Source organism: Thalassophryne amazonica, chromosome 2 (assembly GCF_902500255.1).
Source record: "Thalassophryne amazonica chromosome 2, fThaAma1.1, whole genome shotgun sequence".
Taxonomy (NCBI): Eukaryota; Metazoa; Chordata; class Actinopteri; order Batrachoidiformes; family Batrachoididae; genus Thalassophryne; species Thalassophryne amazonica.
The window spans coordinates 142154403-142179279 of NC_047104.1; the positions used below are offsets into that span (position 1 = coordinate 142154403).

At 39.9% G+C, this 24877-nt stretch overlaps 1 protein-coding gene across 4 annotated transcripts in view; it reads left to right on the forward strand.

Moving 5' to 3' along the window:
- rbms1a (RNA binding motif, single stranded interacting protein 1a) overlaps positions 1–17483 on the forward strand; it is a 69300-nt gene extending 51817 nt beyond the window's left edge. For 2 of the 4 annotated variants that reach the window (XM_034195191.1, XM_034195166.1), the window contains exons 11-14: positions 524–625; positions 8354–8422; positions 8544–8620; positions 16540–17483. In XM_034195191.1, the coding sequence (XP_034051082.1) occupies positions 524–625; positions 8354–8422; positions 8544–8612 (240 nt within the window). In that variant the 3' untranslated portion in view covers positions 8613–8620; positions 16540–17483. Of the gene's footprint in view, positions 1–523; positions 626–8353; positions 8423–8543; positions 8622–15473; positions 15515–16532 lie in introns of those variants that run through there. The other 2 variants (XM_034195173.1, XM_034195182.1) reach the window with 2 other exon arrangements.
- The last annotated feature ends 7394 nt before the right edge of the window (positions 17484–24877 follow it).

Below are 24877 nucleotides of genomic sequence, written 5' to 3' on the forward strand. Positions count from 1 at the left end.
AAAAAAATGTGTGGTGCATTATGAAGCGCAAAATACGACAACCAAGAACCCGGACTGTTGAACAACTGAAGTTGTACATCAAGCAAGAATGGGAAAGAATTCCACCTACAAAGCTTCAACAGTTCGTGTCGTCAGTTCCAAAACGCTTATTGAGTGTTGTTAGAAGGAAAGGTGATGTAACACAGTGGTAAACATACCACTGTCCCAGCTTTTATGAAACATGTTGCAGGCATCCATTTCAAAATGAGCAAATATTTGCACAAAAACAATAGTTTATCAGTTTGAACATTAAATATCTTGTCTTTGTGGTGTATTTAACTAAATACAGGTTGAAGAGGATTATTGTATTCTGTTTTTATTTACATTTTACACAACATCCCAACTTCATTGGAATTGCGGTTGTATAAACTTCAAACATCTGTGCCAATGCACTTGTGCGCACACAGTGCTGCTGTGTAATATCTGTGGTATGTTTGTATTGGTGTTAGCTGGAACCTGACGTGTGGGCTGCCTTGTATTGCAGGCTGCAGTGATGTCGCCCTCTGTTGATCCCTCCATGTCGATGCACCCGGCGGCTGTGGTTACTCAGCAGATGGCTCAGATGTCACTGGGAAACACCGGAGCAGTGAGTCTGCAGTGTGATCCAGAGATCACCATACATCACTTTGACTATTTAAAATAAATTCTCACATGACATATTTAGGTTAGATTTTTTATATATATATATATATATATATATATATATATATATATATATATATATATATATATATATATATATATATATATATATATAGATATATATATATAGATATATAGATATATATATATACACCTTACCATTCCCCAAATGTGAACTTTAATTTCTTTCAAGGTCTGATGGATCTAGATGTGGAACTAGACTGTACAGTTCATTTTTGAGGGCATTATATATATTCCATTTTCATATATAAATGTAAACGTGACACAAGCAGAAGCAGCTCATGGTATGAGAACAAGATGTGGAAACTAGAGATCTGTCCTTAAAGACCAGTAACCAAATAGTATAACTCCTTGCTCTACTGTGCAAGGAGGTATGGTCATGCAGACTTAAGACAGAGTCCCTGATCGCCAGACGAGAGTCTAAGTGTTTTAGCTGTGCTCAATTATTTAAAATATCTTCTTAACCCCTTAACGCCTATTGTCGCATATATGCTACAATATTTGACTCAAATATGCAACATACCAAATTGACCAGTATGCCTGTTGTCGCAAATTTGCAACATACCATTATTATTATTATAACATTATAACATAAATTATTACCAAAATACCAAAATTACTATTTATTTTTTGTGCAAAAGTGAAATTAATAATCTCAACATTATTTACCATCTACTTAAAGGCAAAAACACACACAAAACATTTTTTTATATACAGCTATATAAATTCAGGCGTTAAGGGGTTAAAGGTGTCCAGAAAAGTCAGAGGAATCAAAGTCTCAAAGTGGCAGTTTTTATTTTGCCGGCAAAAGGAAGCAAGTTCACAGTCGTCTTCTTCTTCAAAAAAAAAAAACACAGAACAGCTTCGAAACACAATGGTTTGAGGTCACCTTTATACTTAAAGGGGTCAGTTTCTCCTCCCCAAGTGGGTGGTCTTAGAAAATCTTTCACCAGTGAAAACAGCTGTTAATGACATCATTTTTTCTAAGCAATGTGATGGGATCACTTCTTGGAAAATCCCCAGCCTTTGTGAGTTTAAAACCCAAATTATCATTATTTTCACTATGTTTGGTTTAAATTAAATTTTCCTTTTCTTTAAAGTTAAGTGCTTTACTCATATTACACCCTTAATTCCAAATTCTGGCCTCTGTTAACTGTCGTCAGTAATACACAACATAACTATCTTCTGGCATTCACATATCGTCATAACGAGTTTGTTATTTGTATGGGGATTTCAACATTAATTGGACTGAAAAAGCTTCTAAACAAAAACTTAAAACAATCATGACAAAATTTAATTACCACCAAATGATTAAAGGGCCCACCAGGATCACCCGGCAGTCAAAGACCCTAATTGACATGGCATTTACAAACAAACCTGAGCGCATTATAAAAACATACAATTTAATAACAGTGCTATCTGACCATAATTTGACTTTGACTGCTAGGAAGCTGACTAAAAAGAGACTTTGCTACTTTGGTAAATTAAACAACAATGAAAATTACATGAAATCCTTTATCCCCAAATCCAAAATCCCACAGTTTGAAAGGGAACTAAAACATCTCAATTGGGAACATATTTTAGCCTGGAAGACATTGATGAATGCTGCAATTCAATCACTGCAGCAATCACTCAATTAGTTAATCAATTCACCATTCAAAAAAAGTGCAGAGAAAAGAAAAACAATCTCCCATGGCTAAATAATGTTAGGAAACTCATGAAAAAGAGAGATCTGGCCTTGAAGAAATCACTACAGTCCAAACTCAGCATAGATAATTTTACTTTTAAAAGCTTGAGAAATAAAGTAGTGAAAGAGCTGAGGAAAGCACAAGCTTTATACAAATCTTATAGGCAATTCTATGGGCAACAATAATTCTCTTTGGAAATATTTGAATAATCTGACAAATAAAACAACCAAGTCCAAAGGAATTAAAGAATTAATTGTGAATGGCAAAATTATCAATGAAAACTCCATCATGGCCAATGAATTTAATAAGCACTTTGTACTATCAATAGAAGAACTAACAAAAGATTTTGAGAGAGCCACATTTGAAAGTGAATCACTACAGTCCTCTTCTGAATACTTTTGTCTACAAGAAGTGAATGAGACTGAAGTATCAAAGATTATCCAAAAACTGTCCAACTCCAAAGCAAATGATATCTGTAATATAAATTCCTGCTTTCTCAAACGTTACAGTAACTTGTTAGTTAAACCTTTGACATATCTTATTAATTTGTCCATTAGAAAATGCAAATTTCCTTCAGGCTGGAAAAAAGCTGTGATTGTCCCAATTTTTAAATCAGGAGTCCAGGACTCTATGCACAACTACAGGCTGCTAGCAATTTTACCTGTATTGTCAAAACTTACTGAAAAAGTTGTGGCAGCTCAACTGACTGACCACTTGGAGGCCAACCAGCTCCTCCACCCACAGCAGTTTGGCTTTAGAGCAGGGTATTCAACTGAGATCGCCAACTGCTGCTTCATAGAAAACATTAAAAATTCAGTAGACAAGGGTGAAGTGGTAGGAGCTGTGTTTTTGGATCTTAAAAAGGCATTTGAAACAGTCAATCATAGCCTCCTTTTAGCCAAAATGTCCACATTTAACATTTCCTCAGAGGCGATGCAGTGGTTCACCTCTTTCCTGCAGGATAGGGAGCAGTGTGTGAGAGTGGCCCAGGACAAATCCTTCCTGATAAACATCTCAGTGGGAATACCTCAGGACTCCATACTGGGACCACTGCTTTTTGGTCTCTTTATAAATGACCTTCCACTATCTTGCCCAGGTGTTCGCTGCCAACTTTACGCGGACGATGCAGTTTTTTATGCACCTGCAAAGACACCAGAGCAAGCTGCAGATGTTTTAACTGCATGTATGGCTGAGGTTAGTCAGCGGCTTTTCAAAAATCAATTAGTCCCTAACCTCACTAAAACAGTGTCTATGTGCTTTTCAATCAAAAAACAAAAATTAGAACACAATTTTTAAATAGTTTTCCAAAACAGCGAAATACATCAAGTAAATGAAATGAAATATCTAGGATTGGTCCTTGACCCACAACTAAAATTTGATGAACACATAAAGAAAATATCCAAAACAATACAACAAAATATAAATTGTTTTAGACTTATCAGGCACTTCATTCCAAACCAGGCGGCCCTGCTGTACATGCATGGGATGATATTCTCTTTCCTATTGCATGACAGCATGGGCCCAGGCAGCTCCCTCAGCCACAAAGCACATTGGTTCAACTTACAATCAAGCAATCAAAATTATGGACAGAAAACCAATCCGTCATCACCACTGTCAAATCCTCCACAAACATAACTTATTGAGTTTTGACAGTTTTAGCAATTTCTGTTTTCTAAAATTATTTTTTCAATGCTACCACAATTTGGCTCCAGAACCACTTAGGGAATTTATAGGGAGATCAAACAGCAGCAGGACCACAAGAGGTAGCTTAAATCATAACTGTACCATCCCCAAGTGCAGAACCTCGTTTGGACAGTCAGCCTTTTCTTACAAAAGCTGTAAACTCTGGAACTCACTGCCCACAGATATTAAGGCCATCAGTGAGTTGAAAATGTTCACCTTTTAAACTTAAATCTTGGCTTAAATCAAACCAAAACTGTACCCACCAGTAAACATATGAGAGTGAATGAATGAGATGAGTGAGATGAGAGTTTGAATTGCACTGTTGTACACTCAACAAAAATATAAATGCAACACTTTTGGTTTTGCTCCCATTTTGTATGAGATGAACTCAAAGATCTAAAACTTTTTCCACATACACAATATCACCATTTCCCTCAAATATTGTTCACAAACCAGTCTAAATCTGTGATAGTGAGCACTTCTCCTTTGCTGAGATAATCCATCCCACCTCACAGGTGTGCCATATCAAGATGCTGATTAGACACCATGATTAGTGCACAGGTGTGCCTTAGACTGCCCACAATAAAAGGCCACTCTGAAAGGTGCAGTTTTATCACACAGCACAATGCCACAGATGTCGCAAGATTTGAGGGAGCGTGCAATTGGCATGCTGACAGCAGGAATGTCAACCAGAGCTGTTGCTCGTGTATTGAATGTTCATTTCTCTACCATAAGCCGTCTCCAAAGGCGTTTCAGAGAATTTGGCAGTACATCCAACCAGCCTCACAACCGCAGACCACGTGTAACCACACCAGCCCAGGACCTCCACATCCAGCATGTTCACCTCCAAGATCGTCTGAGACCAGCCACTCGGACAGCTGCTGAAACAATCGGTTTGCATAACCAAAGAATTTCTGCAGAAACTGTCTCAGGGAAGCTCATCTGCATGCTCGTCGTCCTCATCGGGGTCTCGACCTGACTCCAGTTCGTCGTCGTAACCGACTTGAGTGGGCAAATGCTCACATTCGCTGGCGTTTGGCACGTTGGAGAGGTGTTCTCTTCACGGATGAATCCCGGTTCACACTGTCCAGGGCAGATGGCAGACAGCGTGTGTGGCGTCATGTGGGTGAGCGGTTTTCTGATGTCAGTGTTGTGGATCGAGTGGCCCATGGTGGCGGTGGGGTTATGGTATGGGCAGGCGTCTGTTATGGACGAAGAACACAGGTGCATTTTATTGATGGCATTTTGAATGCACAGAGATACCGTGACGAGATCCTGAGGCCCATTGTTGTGCCATACATCCAAGAACATCACCTCATGTTGCAGCAGGATAATGCACGGCCCCATGTTGCAAGGATCTGTACACAATTCTTGGAAGCTGAAAATGTCCCAGTTCTTGCATGGCCGGCATACTCACCGGAAATGTCACCCATTGAGCATGTCTGGGATGCTCTGGACCGGTGTATACGACAGCGTGTACCAGTTCCTGCCAATATCCAGCAACTTCGCACAGCCATTGAAGAGGAGTGGACCAACATTCCACAGGCCACAATTGACAACCTGATCAACTCTATGCGAAGGAGATGTGTTGCACTGCATGAGGCAAATGGTGGTTACACCAGATACTGACTGGTATCCCAATAAAACAAAACTGCACCTTTCAGAGTGGCCTTTTATTGTGGACAGTCTAAGGCACACCTGTGCACTAATCATGGTGTCTAATCAGCATCTTGATATGGCACACCTGTGAGGTGGGATGGATTATCTCAGCAAAGGAGAAGTGCTCACTATCACAGATTTAGACTGGTTTGTGAATGATATTTGAGGGAAATGGTGATATTGTGTATGTGGAAAAAGTTTTAGATCTTTGAGTTCATCTCATACAAAATGAGAGCAAAACCAAAAGTGTTGCGTTTATATTTTTGTTGAGTGTATTTATTATAGATGTTCAAATGTAAATTAAGATGTTTTTAGGTCGCGTTAGAGTAGAAAAGCCTAACCAGGGACGGGAGTTGTAAATGAGCACTTGTTGCTATACTCTGTATGCATCACATCAGCTACAAGCTTTGATTTGTAGCTATGTCTGATTGTATTGTCCCTGTCAAATAAACTAATAAATAAATTAGCACGTCATCTGTCTTTGATTAAAAAATAAAATGCACTACAGTTTTTGGAGACTCACTGACATATAAAGTCTCCCTAATTTGACCCAGACAAAAAGGTCAAGATGAGCACTCTCTGAAGTCATAAAATATACACTCCCTGGCCACATTATTAGGTACACCTTGGTACTATGGGGTTGGACCCCCTTTTACGTTCAGAGCTGTCTTAATTCTTTGTGGCATAGATGTAACAAGGTGTTGGAAATATTCCTCAGACATGTTGGTCCATATTGACATGATTGCATCACATAGTTGCCCATTCAAACACTTTAATCTGACCTCTGACACCAACAAGGGATTTTCTTCCCAGTGGTGGGCACAGTTCCACTAATCAGCTCACCGCGAATTAGCAAAGCTAACTTTTTTGTTAGCAGATTATCTTTTCAGATAATTTTGAAAACCATCAACGGATTAATCAGATTAATCTTCTGCTAAATTTAGTTCCACTAACTTTCAGTCCGCTAACATTTCTTTGCTGGCATAGTGAGTCAGACTGAATGGTCAAACGTTTGTAAACCCTAAAACGAGACATTAATTCCTGTCTGTTGGGTGTTTTGCAACGGCCAGGCTGCCGCAAGGAACTTAGCCCTCCGCCCTCCCCCAGCAGAAGGAGGCGGACTGGCTGCCAGTGCGACTGGGGAGAAAGAAAATGTCATTTGGGGGTGATAAGACGAGTCTGATTTCCCATAATGCCTTTCGGCACTTGTGTCGGTTTAATGCTCAAACCTTTTTTTCATCATTACTTTAAAAGTACGACATTTTCACTTTGTAAAAATGACAGAGTTGCTGTTAATGTGTTGATAAACTGTCCAGAATTAGTCTGTTTATAAATGAAACTATGAGTGAAAGTGCGTTTGATCTACACTGCCACAGTGAAAGGTAAGTGAGACGTGCAGCAGCCGACAGGCTGCATTGAATTTACTCAGAAGCTCCTGCAGCACTAAAAGTCGCAGACAGTGTGCCAAGTCAATACCTAAAGTTAGTGGTTAGCAGTTAGCTGTAACGTCCACTTTTTTTTTTCTTTTTTTTTTTTTTTAAGGAGTTTAGCGGTTCAGCGTTATAAAAGTTAACTTTTCAGTTAGCAGATTAGTGGTTATCGAAGCTAACTTTTTGGTTAGCTGTGCGCACCACTGTCTCTTCCACAACTGCCCCTCACTGGATATCTTCTGTTTTTAGGACCATTCTCTGTAAACCCTAGAAGATGATTGTGCATGAAAATCCCAGTAGATCAGCAGTTTCTGAAATACTCAGACCAGTCCCTCTGGCACCAACAACCATGTTCAAAGATGCTCACATTCCTTTTCTTCCTCATTCTGATGCTCAATTTGAACTTCAGCAAATGTCTTCACCACATTCAGATGCCTAAATGCATTTAGTTGCTGCTGTGTGATTGGCTGCTTAGCTGTTTGTGCTAACAAGCAATTCTAATCCAATTACATTTGTTCTCCAAATCTGATTGGTTAATCATGTGAGATTTTGGACCATAAAATATTGTGTTAAAATATTTGACCGGTTCACATTTGATGCATTACTCCATGCCCTGACCGCTTTGGTGGAGTGACGACACTGTTGCTATGGTAAGCTTCACCGACCAAATTACTTACAGGAAAATAAACCGTGCAAACGATGGAATTGGATTAGAATGGGAATAACCCCCTTGTGTCTGATGATTTGCAGACGTTAATGCTGGATTATGGTTGCAAATAGCCATTTTACTGGCTCCACAAATGTTTCGCCGGTAAAACTCCTCTTTACCGACTCCGCTAACGTGTTGCCGGTAAAACTCAATTTGCGACTGTAAAATTCAGCATTAATGTCCGCAAATCATCAGACACAATGGGGTTATTCCCTAATTGAACAGGTGTACCTAATAAAGTGGCCAGTGAGTGTATTTGTGAGATAAACTCACAAATATATACAGTAATATATACAACATTGTATGATTATAATATTATTGTTCTTTGACAGTAATGTAATATTTAAAATGGAGGAGTTATTCCATTGTAGCATCTGTCAATGTGGATTATTAATGTTGTGGCTCAAATGATTTAGACAAATGTTGTGGAAAGAAATCTGTATTTCCTTTAGGCCTACACTCTACTTTGCTTTACTTTCCAGTATGTTGCAGCCAACCCTCCTGTACAAGGAGCTTACATGCCTCAGTATCCTCCTTTGCAGGCTGCTCCGGTGAGTGTATTTTAACACTCTAGTGTTGCTAGTGTTTTCCTCTAAAACTATGAATAGTGCAAACATTGATGAATAGTAATAATCATCATGTAAATCAGATTTTTTTTTTTTTCCTTTGCAGGAAAATGGCACGCAGCAGCAAATGGATTCTTCCAACAACTCATCTCCTTACAGTCAACTCAGCAAGTAATCACGGAGGTACGTTTCAGTCTGTGCACAAAGACAACATAACTGAACATGAGAGTGCATGTTTCCGTTTCATCACAGCTGCTTAATAGTATTTATTCATCAAAGTCCTGTTCCTCATTAAGAGGCGTACTGTGCATCCAGACAGTATTCACTATTTCCACATTTTATGTTACGGCCTTATTCCAAAATGAAGTAAATTCTTTTTTTTTCCCTCAAATTCTACACACAGTACCCCATAATGACCATGAAAAAACATTTTTTTTTTCTTTTTTTCAAATTTGTTAAAAAAATCTAAGAAATCGCATGTACATAATAGCTCAAAATTAAGCTCAGGTGCATCCTGTTCCCACTGATCATCCTTGAGATGTTTCTGCAGCTTAATTGGAGTCCACCTGGGGTAAATTCAGTTGATTGGACATGGTTTGGAAAGGCACACACCTGTCTACATATAAGGTCCCACAGTTGACAGTGCATGTCAGAGCACAAACCAAGCATAAAGTCAAAGGAATTGTCTGTAGACCTCCGAGACAGGATTGTCTTGAGGCACAAATCTGGGGAAGGGTCCAGAAACATTTCTGTTGCTTTGAAGGTCCCAATGAGCACAGTGGCCTCCATCATCCATAAATGGAAGACGTTCGGCTCCATCAGTACTCTTCCAAGAGCTGGCCGCCCGTCTAAACTGAGTGATCATGGGAGAAGGGCTTTAGTCAGGGAGGTGACCAAGAACCTGATAGTTACTCTGTCAGAGCTCCAGCATTCCTCTGTGGAGAGAGAAGAACCTTCCAGAAGGATAACCATCTCTGCAGCAGTCCACCAATCAGACCTGTATGGTAGAGTGGCCAGATAGAAGCCACTCTTTCTTAAAAGACACATGGTGGCCCACATGGAGTTTGCCAAAAGGCACCTGAAGGACTCTCGGACCATGAGAAACAAAATTGTCTGGTCTGATGAGACAAAGATTGAACTCTGTGACGGGAATGCTAGGTGTCATGTTTGGAGGAAACCAGGCACCATCCCTACAGTGAAGCATGGTGGTGGCAGCATCATGCGGTGGGGATGTTTTTTCAGCAGCAGGAACTGAGAAACTAGTCAGGATTGAGGGAAAGATGAATGCGTCAATGTAGAGACATCCTGGATGAAAACCTGCTCCAGAGCGCTCTTGACCTCAGACTGGGATGACGGTTCATCTTTAAGCAGGAAAATTACCCTAAGCACACAGCCAAGATATCAAAGGAGTGGCTTCAGGACAACGCTGTGAATGTCCTTGAGTGGCCCAGCCAGAGCCCAGACCTGAATAAGACTGACCAGCTCTGAAGAGGTCTAAACATGGTTGTGCACAGACACTCCCCATCCAACCTGATGGAGCTTGAGAGGTGCTGCAAAGAGGAATGGGCAAAACTGTCCAAAGTTAGGTGCACCAAGCTTGTGGCATCATATTCGAGAAGACTTGAGGCTGTAATTGCTGCAAAAAGTGCATTTATTTGTTTATTTGGATTGGATTATGTTTTTTCCATGATAATTTTGAATCTACCGTTACACCCAGCAGCTTGGTCTCATGTGCTTGATTTGTTATCATATTATTAATTTTAATGTTTAATACGGGGTTTTTCATAACAACACAACTGGAGCCAATAATCATACAGTTAGTCTTGACTGTATATAACACTTGCTTGTTAGATGTTACCCAGTCAACTGCATTGTGAGGTTCCATATTTAAAACAGTTTCTAGATCATTGCGTGAGCGTGCTGATGTGAATCATCTGCATATATCACTGTACTAGCTAAAATATATGGTAAATCATTCGTGAAAATTGTCAATATTAATGAACCGAGGCAACGCCCTTGTGGCCCTCCACATAGTACAGTCCTGGTGTTAGAGAAGCTGCCATTAAAAAAAACACTGTCTGTGTTCTGTTAGATAGGTAACTATAAAACCAAAGCAAAGTATTGAGCAAAGGGCGTGAATACTTATGTACACGTTTTTTTTTTTTTTTTTTTTATAATTTTGAAATGAATCATAAAAAATCTTTTCCATGTTGTCATTATGGGGTGTTGTGAGTAGAATTTTAAGGGAAAAAATGAATTTACTCCACTATGGAGTAAATTAGGAGTAAAGCTGTAACATGACAAAATTTGGAAAAAATGAAGCGCTATGAATACTTTCCAGATGCACTGTAAATATCATTCAGACATAATTAGTAATAATTAGCAAATAATTACTCAGAGTGTTTCTACAAGAGTAGCCAAAGGAGACTGGAATTATTGTTCTGTCTGTACAACATCCTGAAGCTCCACATATTTTATTGTCATCTAAATTGAATGAGTTCTGTTCCAGGCCTGACTAGGGATGGGTATCGAGAACCGGTTCCTTTCGGGTATTGTTAAGAAATGATTCAATCCACCGACATCAATCAATCAATCAATCAATCAATTTTTTTATATAGCGCCAAATCACAATGAACAGTTGCCCCAAGGTGCTTTATATTGTAAGGCAAGGCCATACAATAATTATGTAAAACCCCAACGGTCAAAACGACCCCCTGTGAGCAAGCACTTGGCTACAGTGGGAAGGAAAAACTCCCTTTTAACAGGAAGAAACCTCCAGCAGAACCAGGCCCAGGGAGGGGCAGTCTTCTGCTGGGACTGGTTGGGGCTGAGGGAGAGAACCAGGAAAAGACATGCTGTGGAGGGGAGCAGAGATCGATCACTAATGATTAAATGCAGAGTGGTGCAAAAAGAGAAAGAAACAGTGCATCATGGGAACCCCCCAGCAGTCTACGTCTATAGCAGCATAACTAAGGGATGGTTCAGGGTCACCTGATCCAGCCCTAACTATAAGCTTTAGCAAAAAGGAAAGTTTTAAGCCTAATCTTAAAAGTAGAGAGGGTGTCTGTCTCCCTGATCTGAATTGGGAGCTGGTTCCACAGGAGAGGAGCCTGAAAGCTGAAGGCTCTGCCTCCCATTCTACTCTTACAAACCCTAGGAACTACAAGTAAGCCTGCAGTCTGAGAGCGAAGCGCTCTATTGGGGTGATATGGTACTACAAGGTCCCTAAGATAAGATGGGACCTGATTATTCAAAACCTTATAAGTAAGAAGAAGAATTTTAAATTCTATTCTAGAATTAACAGGAAGCCAATGAAGAGAGGCCAATATGGGTGAGATATGCTCTCTCCTTCTAGTCCCCGTCAGTACTCTAGCTGCAGCATTTTGAATTAACTGAAGGCTTTTTAGGGAACTTTTAGGACAACCTGATAATAATGAATTACAATAGTCCAGCCTAGAGGAAATAAATGCATGAATTAGTTTTTTAGCATCACTCTGAGACAAGACCTTTCTGATTTTAGAGATATTGCGTAAATGCAAAAAAGCAGTCCTACATATTTGTTTAATATGCGCTTTGAATGACATATCCTGATCAAAAATGACTCCAAGATTTCTCACAGTATTACTAGAGGTCAGGGTAATGCCATCCAGAGTAAGGATCTGGTTAGACACCATGTTTCTAAGATTTGTGGGGCCAAGTACAATAACTTCAGTTTTATCTGAGTTTAAAAGCAGGAAATTAGAGGTCATCCATGTCTTTATGTCTGTAAGACAATCCTGCAGTTTAGCTAATTGGTGTGTGTCCTCTGGCTTCATGGATAGATAAAGCTGGGTATCATCTGCGTAACAATGAAAATTTAAGCAATACCGTCTAATAATACTGCCTAAGGGAAGCATGTATAAAGTGAATAAAATTGGTCCTAGCACAGAACCTTGTGGAACTCCATAATTAACTTTAGTCTGTGAAGAAGATTCCCCATTTACATGAACAAATTGTAATCTATTAGACAAATATGATTCAAACCACCGCAGCGCAGTGCCTTTAATACCTATGGCATTAATAACATCAATAACCTTTTTACTTAACGATTCCCTTATCAGTCCTTCAGAGTGGCCGTTGTTTTTGGGGGCGTTTGTCAGGGAAGTTATAATTTCTCTACATTGAGTACAGACCCTGCAGCAGGTCTGTAATCAGCTTTTCTGCAGCGCGGCTTTGCTTTGAACCTTGAACCAGTCAAAGCAGTGATTCACAGATCGAAGCAGTGCTTCGATCATTGCTTCGTTGATTCATTTTTTTCCTTTCGCTTTATCTTTATTTTCCCCTGCTAAAACCCTAAAGAGCATATGGCTGTGAGTAGTATTTACCTTTTTTATGTTAAACCGACCTGTTATGGTCTTCTGAAACAGTTGATAGATGTATTTTATAACTTAAAAACGGGACCGATGCTAACATGTTAGCATGTCTATGGCATTTTCAATGTTAAAGTTAGCATTAAGCAGTTGCAGCTGTCAGCACGTTTGGGTGCATTGTTTTCTGTATAATAAGCATTTGTTGTCGTAAAAGAGTCAAATGTATTACAAATTGTAATATTTTTTTATTTATTTATGTTTATATATTAATAATAATAGTAACCACAACAATAATAGTAGTAATAACTAATCAAATGATTATATACAGTTTTAGAGAAAGAGACAAAAAGAACCTGAATAAAACCACAACAGAAAATTTAAAGCCAGCTAACAATGAACATACATACATAAATAAATACATACATACATACAGAAATAAATGTTTCCTGTGAACACCTAGTGACTCTTACACCTCCATTTCATCCCTGTCTTATTTAAGTTTAATGACGGTTTGTTTCGGTCAAACCATATTTTCAATGTTAACTTTTTCAGTGATTTCCTCCAGAACTATCTGCCAAACTAGAAAACTGCTGCATCCTAGTAAGAGCAAAATACTACTAGAATGAATTTGAATAAGGAAAGTTGTTTTTTTTTTTTTTTTTTCTTCTCAGAGGAAAAAAACTCAAGGGACTCAGAGGCGGACTCATCCATTACCCAGGCCGAAGTCACCGAGGTGTGGGGTGGTACCCGTAGGTGGTGGTCCCTCTGTTTAAGAAGGGGGACCGGAGGGTGTGTTCCAACTATAGGGGGATCACACTCCTCAGCCTCCCCAGTAAGGTCTATTCCAGAGTACTGGAGAGGAGAATTTGACCGATGGTCGAACCTCGGATTCAGGAGGAGCAGTGTGGTTTTTGTCCTGGTCGCGGCACACTGGACCAGCTCTACACGCTCCATCAGGTGCTCGAGGGTTCATGGGAGTTCGCCCAACCCGTCCACATGTGTTTTGTGGATCTGGAGAAGGCATTCGACCGTGTCCCTCGGGGCACCCTATGGGGAGTGCTCCGGGAGTACAGGGTCCTTTGCTAAGGGCTATCCGGTCCCTGTACGACCGCAGCAGGAGCTTGGTTTGCATTGCTGGTAGTAAGTCAAACCTGTTTCCAGTGCACGTTGGCCTCCGCCAGGGCTGCCTTTTGTCGCCGGTTCTGTTCATTATTTTTATGGACAGAATTTCTAGGCGCAGCCAGGGTGTAGAGGGGGTCTGGTTTGGGAACCACAGAATCTCATCTCTGGTGTTTGCAGACAATGTGGTTCTGTTGGCTTCGTCAAATCAGGACCTTCAGCGTGCACTGGGGCGGTTTGCGGCTGAGTGTGAAGCGTCCGGGATGAAAATCAGCGCCTCCAAATCCGAGGCCATGGTTCTCGACTGGAAAAAGGTGCTTTGCCCTCGAGTTTAAGTATCTCGGGGTCTTGTTCACAAGTGAGGGACGGATAGAGCGTGAGATCGATAGATGGATTGGTGCAGCATCTACAGTGATGTGGTCGCTGTATCGGACCGTCGTGATTAAGAGAGAGAGCTGAGTAGGGGGGCAAAGCTCTCGATTTACCGATCGATCTGCGTTCCGATCCTCACCTATGGTCATGAGATGTGGCTCATGACCGAAAGAACGAGATCGCGAGTACAAGCGGCCGAGATGAGGTTCCTCCGCAGGGTGGCTGGGCACTCCCTTAGAGATAGGGTGAGGAGCTCGGTCACTCGGGAGGAGCTCGGAGTCGAGCCGCTGCTCCTCCATGTCGAAAGGAGTCAGTTGAGGTGGCTCAGGCATCTTTTCCAGATGCCCCCTGGACGCCTCACTGGAGAGGTGTTCCGGGCACGTCCCGTTGGGAGGAGGCCCCGGGGAAGACCCAGGACACGCTGGAGGGACTACATCTCTCGGCTGGCTTGGGAACACCTCGGGGTTCCTCCGGAGGAGCTGGGGGAGGTGTGTGTGGATCGTGAGGTCTGGGCGGCTTTGCTTGAGCTGCTGCCCCCGCGACCCGACTCCGGATAAAGCAGAAGAAAATGGATGGATGGATGGAAGTTTTTTTTTTTTTTTTTTGGTTGGTTTTTGGGGGGGGGGGGGTTCTCACTAAATGGATGCTGCACTCACTGCAGTTTATTGTCTGGAATAGCCCCAGATTGCATTTCAGAGCTTCGAGAATTCAAACATTTTTGTGCAGGTGGTGTTGGGGGGTAATTTTGGGTTTCAGCTTTTTTTTGTTTTTCACCACTTTCATCCCTGAATATGTGAAATCGTGAGTCACTTTTGTGCGGATTAAAGTCACTAACTGGGACTCCTGTCTTGTTGTGAGAAAGAAACGAGAATCGTCCTCCATTCTGTTCACACAGGTCCAAACGCTGCGCGGCTCTCTGCCGAGTCAAGTTAGAACGATAGAGTCCAGTCGGAATTAATAACTTCAAAGTGAAACACCTTTTTATTTTTTATTTATGTCCAGAGATCAAGGGTACAGTGACCAATTTCATATTTATTTACTTTAAGACAATGAAATACATAGAAAACCTGTAAAGCTTACTATTAGTACAAAATTCACAAGACGTATCGATAAGGGAATTGATAAGGAATCGGATCGATAAGCAGAATCGATAATGGCATCGATATCGATAAAATCTTATCAATGCCCATCCCTAGGCCTGACAAAATGGATTCTGGTAACAGGATGTATTTTTTTGGGGGGGGGGGAATCTTATGTTAAGTATACAGAAAATTATACCTTTACTTTCCTGACTAATCCTGCAAACAAACCAACAAACAGACATGGGCACAAATACTGTATGACGTTCAATGTGTGCCCCGGTTGCCTACTATAATTTTACCCCAACTGTCCAATCTGGCTCAGACCATCTGTTGCATATTGCACCACACTGGCCTCCATCCCTTGTTTTTCTTATTTTTTTGTGCCCAGTCAGCACCCGTTGCGTTGGATTGCTCAAAATAGCTGGGTCACTATCTGTCCCAAAGTCACAATTTCTTTGAACATTTTCAAAACCTTCATGATGGGTTACAGCGTCTGCACAGCAGTATTACCACAAATATACTCACAATAACATACCCTGAATGGGTATTCCCTTTTTGCACAACTATAGTAAACTACTGAATGCAAGAAATCAGCAGTGGGAGATCTGTTTAAGACCTGGAGCATAAACTTTAAGGGCCAATGGCAGGATTTTAACACCCCACATTCCCACATTATTATTTTGTCTGTGTCTCAAAACGTGCTCAACACATTTTCATGAAACTTTGTGGTGAGTTACAGCATAAGCCAGTGAAGACTACTTTCAATTTTACAGTGGATCCACATAATTCCACAATTTGTAGAAAATGTTTTTCTTTTCTTAAAATTGTGAAGTACACTATTTTTTGTCATTTTCTCAACAAAAGGCCTGAATCTCAAAAATGATATTCTGTGAGCTGTAAATGGTTTGAGAATATGCTCAAACAATTAAAAATGTAATATTTAAAAATATATTATTATATAAAAGTATCAATATGTGATGGAGTTGGAGCAGAGCAACACGTGTTGATAGAGGGCGCTGTCAGCCTGCTCACAACATTTTGCTCCCCCGAGGGGCCTTTAGTTGAGGACAGTGTTTCAAAGTGGTAGTTGTAAATAAATGATTCCATATTCTTTCTTCGCTGTCTTTACAATGATACTTACGTTTGCCATCGTTTCTCTTTTTTTTTTTTTTTATTGCAGATTGCTGAGCCTGCAGAAAGTTTCTGATGACATCTCCATGATGTCACAGCCTTTTCTGATTGGACCAGACACATGAACTTTTTTGCACAGACCCAACTTTTGTGATGACAAATGATGACGATGTACAGTAAATGAACTCAAGCAGTTGGCAAATCACAGAAAAACAAGATTTATTTTGATAAGAAACGATATGTTTTTCTTCTCTCTTACTTCAAAGGACTCAAATGTGTCAGCAGAAACCCCGAGGATGATGTGCTGTTAAAATGCATCAAATAGAAATATTTTTCCCCAAGGTTTCTATGAAATGAACTGAAAAAAATGTGTGTGAGATGTATTTAAAAAAAATTGCAAAACCTTGTTTGCACTGAGGTTTACAGTTTTAAATTTGCTTCATTTTTGGTTTTCGAGGTTGTCAAGGAGGAGCTGACGAAGTCAAATTTTAAAGACATCTGATCATTTCATTAGAAAATTAATGAATTTATTATTGGAAATGGTGCCTTCCTTTTTGCCACATCAAACATTCTCCAACTTTTCTCGCTGAACTTGAACTTGATCAGGTGTCATGGTGTTTGTCTGTCTGACTAATCAGATGTTTGTGTGGACATCTCCATTCAGTCTTTAGTCTTGGAGCAATAAAGGCAACAGTTCAAGGGCAATACAGAACAAAAAACTTAATAATGTTGACAAACTCACAGCAATGTAATTCCTTATTTTCCTCTTTATCTTCATTTTATTTTGTTTTTTTGTTGTTGTTTTTTCACATAATGGGCGTGTTTTAGGAGGGCTTTTCTCTTGAGGTCAATGTGACCAATGATCTACCTCATGTTTCTGCAACCCACTGGTGTTGTGGGGTTTGCAGGTACAGCCCTTAACACCAGAATGAAGGAAGCAGAACCAATGCCACACTCAGGAGCTGGCTAAAATGGACCTTTATATCTCCCACATGCATCCTCAAACAAACATTGTGTATCTTCTCAAAATGATCTGTGGTTGCTTCTGTCCATAATTGTTTCGATAGTTTGCTATAGATTGTTTAAAAAAAATAAAATTCTGTTGTTATAACTGGGAAAAAGCAAACAACTTGCAGCTGTAGTTGCCAGAATAATTCTGTAAGAAATGGAGTAAAAAACAAAAATAAGACAAGACTCTCTCTTTCTCACACTCACACTCATTTACATCCGCTTAGTCCAGTTGAGGGTCGCAAGGGGCTGGAACCTGTCCCAGCAGTCACAGAGTGTGAGGGAGGGTACACCCTGGACAGGATGCCAGTCTGTCACAGGGCCACATAGAGATAAACACATTTACACCCGCACGCACACCTACAGGCAATTTAAAGTTTACAATCCACCTAACCTGCATGTCTTTGGATGTGGGAGGAAGCCAGAGCACCCTGTGAGAACCCACGCAAACACAGGGAGAACATGCAAACTCCACACAGAAAGGCCACAGGTGGGAATCGAACCCATGAGGCAACAGTGCCAACCACTAATCCACCTGAATTGGTCTGAAAAATGTAAGGAATATGATATACAGTTCATTATGTTTTCAGCGTAGTTCCTGTTGTTCACACAGTGGTGCAAACAATACGTGCACTTGTCGCTCATGTTCAAGGCTGACTGAATCTCATTCACCTTATACATATGGAGTTGTGGTTGAGAGAGGAAAAAAAACAGATCACTGTGTGCATCCCATGACAAACCTCCTGTGCAAAATAGGGTTCAATAAGTGAAACCTGTACTCAAATCATACAGAAGTAATTAAAAAAAAATAGCATTATAATGTTAAATGAACAGAAAATGCTGTTGGATTAATTGCTTTAAAATGTAAAGTTTTGTAAATTACAACAGCAGCATGCCACGAAGTTTACATTTCTGTAAAGGTTTTTTTTTTTTTTTTTTTTTTTTTTTTTGCTTTTGCAGAATTATTCTGGTAAAAACAGCTGCTTGTTATTTACTGTAAAATGTCTTCTTTTCTTTTTTTATCCCACAGTGTGTGATTAGATTAAATAAGTGCAGACTACGGGCATTTATTTGGTGCATTCTCCTGCCTTGTCAGACTTAACATGACCTCTACGTGTTTTTTTGGGGGGGGGGGGGGTTCTTTGAAAAAGTCTACAGACACCATCTCAGGCTAATGCAGTTCTCCAAATAAGATGCTGGTTCTTTGGCAGAACAGCCAGTTAAATAAATGTTAGATACTTTTATTTTGATGGAAGGATAACTCTCAAATTTTTTTTATTCACAATAACTGTATTAATCAGGTATGAGCAGTGATTTTAAAGTTTGATAGAAGCGTCACTTCAGTGGCATCACGGATTTCAGAGTTTAGTTGGTGATTAATAAGATTTGTAAACTATTTGCACCCCGAAGTGAAAAAATGTGTTTTATACTTTACTGGCTTTTTTTGTGTGTGTGTGTGTGTGTGTGGGGGGGGGGGTTGTTTTTTTTTTTTTTTTTTTTTTTAAACTGATCATTTCAGATGTAAGCTCTCAACACTACTATGAGACCTCACAGTCAGAAAGAATGATTCACGCTGAGCCGTCATGCTGCGGCAGCAAATGTTTGCAATAAGAAAAAGCACACAGTGACCAGGCTTCACATCGTGAAAATAATGTTACCACATTGGGGGGGGCACTTTCCCTTGATATGTTATCCTCATTGCTTTCCCAGTCACCTTCACTCATTCTTCTTCTGTCCTTTGAACACGTTGGAATAAAATGTGCGCTGAAACAATGCTGTCAGGTTATTTTCATTGCTACAAGCTTAAAGCAAAGCTATGTTAAGAAATGGCTTCAATCTCAGGGACCAGAAGAATGTTGGAACACATACAAGGAAGAATATGCGAATCCATAAAACTATCCAAAAGTACAGCCAGTTGTGCACAGGTTTGGATATTCACAGTTAAGGCTGTGGTCAACTGGATATGTGGAAGATATTGACTGTATATGGAGTTCAGTTGACTGGTGTTGAAGTGACATCAGTTTTGTACTGGGCACGTAGCTGCTCAAGACTGTCGTATCCAAGATACATTTGTGATTTATGCAAATCTATGATCCTGCACGGAGCTCCAGTCCTGGTGTTAGAAAAGCTGCCATTAAAAAACACTGTCTGTGTTCTGTTAGATAGGTAACTATAGAACCAAAACAAAGTATTGAGCAAAGGGTGTGAATACTTATGTACACGTGATTTCTTAGTTTTTTTTTTTTATATAAATTATAAATTTGAAAAAAAATTCATAAAAAAAACCTTTTCCATGTTGTCATTATGGGGCGTTGTGAGTAGAATTTTAAGGGAAAAAAGGAATTTATTTTGGAATAAAGCAACATGACAAATTTTGGAAAAAATGAAGCGCTATGAATACTTTCCAGATGCACCGTAAATATCATTATCAGACATAATTAACAATTACTCGGAGTGTTTCTAGAAGATTTTTTTTGGGGGGGGTAGAAAATCTTATGTTAAGTTTACACAAAATTATACCTTTACTTTTCTGACTAAAATTGAGGTTCCAGCACTGTGTTCCCATTGTGTTTTGTGTTGCTCAGTCCAAAACGTGCAAACAAACAACCAGTTAGTGCCTAAGCTAAGAGACGCTGTCAGTTGTATTCAGTCGGAAGTTAAAAGTTTTAGCAAGTTAAAGTACATGTTCTCTTGCAGCACCACTGAATTAATACAATGAGCAGAGGTGGATGTAGCTTCAGGTGAAGACTTATCTCCTAAAATTTTTAAGATTCAATCTTTTTTTTTCTGCATTCTAAGGCAGTCTACCTGGGAAGCTAAACATTGACTCTGAATCACAACAAAGCTGCCTCAAGGTGCTTCACACAAGTAAGGTCTAACCTTACCAACCTCGAGAGCAAGCACACAGGCGACAGTGGTAAGGAAAAACTCCTTCTGATGATTTGAGGAAGAAACCTCAAGCAGACCAGACTCAAAGGGGTGACCCTCTGCTTGGGACATGCTACAGACACACTTGATAATACAAACAGAGGAAATTTTGGGCAAGTTGAACCATGGCTGTAAGGTCTGGCTCAGTTTGCCCCAGTCTAACCTTCCTGAGGTAACACATAACCTATACATTTATTGTGTGAAAAGCTATGACAAGTGTATTTTTATGGCTAAAAATCAGATGGGTTTTTTTTTCATCATTAGTTTCTGTTTCAATCTAGAAAACACAACGGAGGAGTTTGGAGTAAAGTTATTGGTCATCTATAGATGACACCGCTGATCTGCCTGATTCATACTGGTTCATCCATTGGTGCCGGTGCTTATCCCAGGATTTCATAGCCTGATCCTACTGGACGGGATGCCAACCAATGGCAGGTTATTTCTGCAGCTAAGGCTGCAGGCAAGTAGCATGACAATGAATTGAAGCCAGATCAACATATCGGTATTCACATTGTTTATCCCATTGTGGTACCTGAAAACCTTCAGTGAATTACAATTTGTGCATCAAATTAGATTAGATTATATAGAACTTTACTGATCCCTTGGGAAGACTCCCTCAGGAAAACTGAGGTTCCAGCAGCACACAGTATCAAATGTGAAACAGATACAAGCCTAGATTTGAGCTGTTCTGGAGAAAGAATGTCCTCCACTCTACTCCACTATGAAGCTAAGAATGGTGATGCAAAATTTACACTGTGCACAATTTCTCCAATCACAGCCACATAAGCTTATAACTTATTCTGGGCTGTCTTGGTGGCTTTCCTCACTGAGTCACTCAGTTTTTGAGAACTGTCTTCTCTGAGCAGATTTACCATAGAGTGCCATACTGTTTGTATTTCTTCTTTATTGATGTAAATAAAGTCTAAGACATTCAGTGGCAGCTTTACCATCAGAGAGCCTCGTCCACAAACTACCACAGAAGACTCTAAGCTGTCAGTAATATTAAAGGGGGCAACACACGGTATTAAGAACAGGGGTATGTAAACTTTTGATGTGGGTAGTTTCTGTTGTCATTATGTTTTAAAAAGAGTAAACACAGTAGTTTGGCAATACATTTTTTGTTATCATTGATATTCTCTTTAAAAAATGGCCAAAAAACTAAAATGCTGCCAGGGTTTATAAACTTGAGCAGAACTGCATGTACATGTGAATTGTTTGGGGTTTTTTTGTTTGTTTTTTACTATTTTATTTTTAATAAATTTGCAAAAATCTTAATATTGTCATTATGGGGTATTATGTGTAGAATTTTGAGGGGAAAAAAAATGAATTTAATCTATTTTGGAATAAGCCTGTACAACATTAAAAAATGTGGGAAAAGTGCAGCACCATGAATACTTTCCAGATGCACTGTATAGGTTAATATGTATATGTCACGGACATGAATGAGCTAAGCTCTTCAGCATCTCACCGTGTCATTTAGGTCCTTCAGACTTTTTTGATTAAATGCTTCAGGGGAGCATTAGCATGGCTAAAACCTTTCAGACCCCCCCCCCCCCCCCCCCCCCAGACCCCTCACCTTTTTAAGCATTTTTCTTTATTTCCCCCTTCACATACCTGGAAGCTCCTCACCATCTAAACATGCCATTTAGGTCCTTCAGACATTTTTTTCAGGAAAATGGTTCTTGGGAGCATGAGTGTGACTAAAACCTTTCAGCTTTGTCTTTTTTTGCCTTTCAGCTTCTGTTCCCCCCCCCCTTTATGCATCTTTCTTTTTTTGCCTTTTTGTCTCCTGGGGGGGGGGGGAATTTCCACAGGACTCCCCCCCCCCCCCCCCAATTACAGCCCTCTTAACCCCCTGACACTTGAAGCATTTTTTAAAATGTAGATGTAAATTAGTATTCAAAGTTTTCAGCTAGTTGATAGTAGAGCTGTACAATATGGCCACATTATTGTATCCCAATATTGTCATATCGATATGATATACGATATGACTATGATTTAACACAAAGTGCAACAACAGTGAAAATTAAACATTCTTAAACAAAACAGTAATAATGCCACACTCATGTTGCACTCATCATAAGGTTAAGATACTGTGGCCTCCAGAAGTATTGGAACACTTGATACTTCACACATTTTACTTTGTCTATGCTATTTCAAATACAAGAAATACAAAGTATATAAATTTGTAAAATTATCTTCCTTTCTTCATCCAAACTCAAACTGAAAGCAAATCTCTAAAACTTGATAAAACCTGTAAATAATAGTTTTATTGCAAGTTTCCTTCAGACAAGTCAGGGGATGAAAACATGAACATTTCCAAGTCACTGAGTATGTCTTGGACTTTATTTACATCAATTATGAAGAAATACAAAGATTTGATGTTTTAGTATTTCACCATAACTTCAAATCTAGGCTTGCATCTCAGGTGTACTTTCTGGCAAATTGTAGCTGAACGTTCAGGTCACAACCTTCCCGTCCTGTGGACCGGAAAAAGTTCCCGTATATTAATTTTGTAAATTGTTTTGTCAGAGGGTCCCCCCCATTTGACTCTGTTCTGCTTGAGGTTTCTTCCTCAAATCATCAGAGGGAGTTTTTCCTTACCGCTGTCGCCTGTGTGCTTGCTGTGGGAGTTGGTAAGGTTAGACCTTACTTATGTGACGCGCCTTTAGACAACTTTGTTGTGATTTGGTGCTATATAAATGAAAATAAATTGAAATTATTCGTGAGGTACTGACTGGCATCAGCAAGGAACCATAAACCACTTTTTGAAATACATCCTTTTCACAGCTTGATATCTTTGGCATGGCCCCGGCCTAATTGATTCGGTTCAGTTTAGGATGGATCAGATGACTGATTAAAGTGGCAGCTGATTCCCCGGATCTTTGCGACACTATTTTCAACACGCAGCCTTTGTAGTTTTGCTCTTACACCGGAACTGCCTGCTAAAGCTCAGACTTAGCATGGCTAATCCAGGAGACAGAATGGCACCATGCCCGATCTCCCACCAGCCAAAGGGATCAAACCAACCGGGGTACAAGATTAGTCATCACACTGTCAGCTCACGTAACATGCCCCGTGCACACAGAGATGTCTGTCATTTGCCCATTCTGAGGGCATTTAACTGACATAGTGTTGAGTCTCTGTCGCTCTATTTTCCTCTCCTCTGTCTCACTTTTAATTCTCCACAGCTGAGGACACACATGGCAGGGATCCCCCCCAAGAAAGCACAAGGTCATGCTGAGGGCACGAGGGTAAGGCTGCTTCAGCATCCATATCATTTATTTATTGGAAGACACTTCAGTGGTGGCTTTCCAAAACTAAAAGCCACTATTCAGGAGTACTACTGTGAGCCTCGATATGATAAATACAGTAGTGTTCAGAATAATAGTAGTGCTATGTGACTAAAAAGATTAATCCAGGTTTTGAGTATATTTCTTATTGTTACATGAGAAACAAGGTACCAGTAGATTCAGTAGATTCTCACAAATCCAACAAGACCAAGCATTCATGATATGCACACTCTTAAGGCTATGAAATTGGGCTATTAGTAAAAAAAAAAAAAAAAAAAGGGGGTGTTCACAATAATAGTAGCATCTGCTGTTGACGCTACAAACTCAAAACTATTATGTTCAAACTGCTTTTTTAGCAATCCTGTGAATCACTAAACTAGTATTTAGTTGTATAACTACAGTTTTTCATGATTTCTTCACATCTGCGAGGCATTAATTTTGTTGGTTTGGAACCAAGATTTTGCTCGTTTGCTAGTGTGCTTGGGGTCATTGTCTTGTTGAAACACCCATTTCAAGGGCATGTCCTCTTCAGCATAAGGCAACATGACCTCTTCAATTATTTTGACATATCCAAACTGATCCATGATACCTGGTATGTGATATATAGGCCCAACACCATAGTAGGAGAAACATGCCCATATCATGATGCTTGCACCACCATGCTTTACTGTCTTCACTGTGAACTGTGGCTTGAATTCAGAGTTTGGGGGTCGTCTCACAAACTGTCTGCGGCCCTTGGACCCAAAAAGAACAATTTTACTCTCATCAGTCCACAAAATATTCCTCCATTTCTCTTTAGGCCAGTTGATGTGTTCTTTGGCAAATTGTAACCTCTTCTGCACGTCTTTTATTTAACAGAGGGACTTTGCGGGGGATTCTTGCAAATAAATTAGCTTCACACAGGTGTCTTCTGTCACAGCACTTACAGGTAACTCCAGACTGTCTTTGATCATCCTGGAGCTGATCAATGTATGCCATTCTGGTTATTATTCTATCCATTTTGATGGTTGTTTTCTGTTTTCTTTCACGCATCTCTGGTTTTTTTTTTTGTCCATTTTAAAGCATTGGAGATCATTGTAGATGAACAGCCTATAATTTTTTGCACCTGCGTATATGTTTTCTCCTCTCCAATCAACTTTTTAATCAAACTGCGCTGTT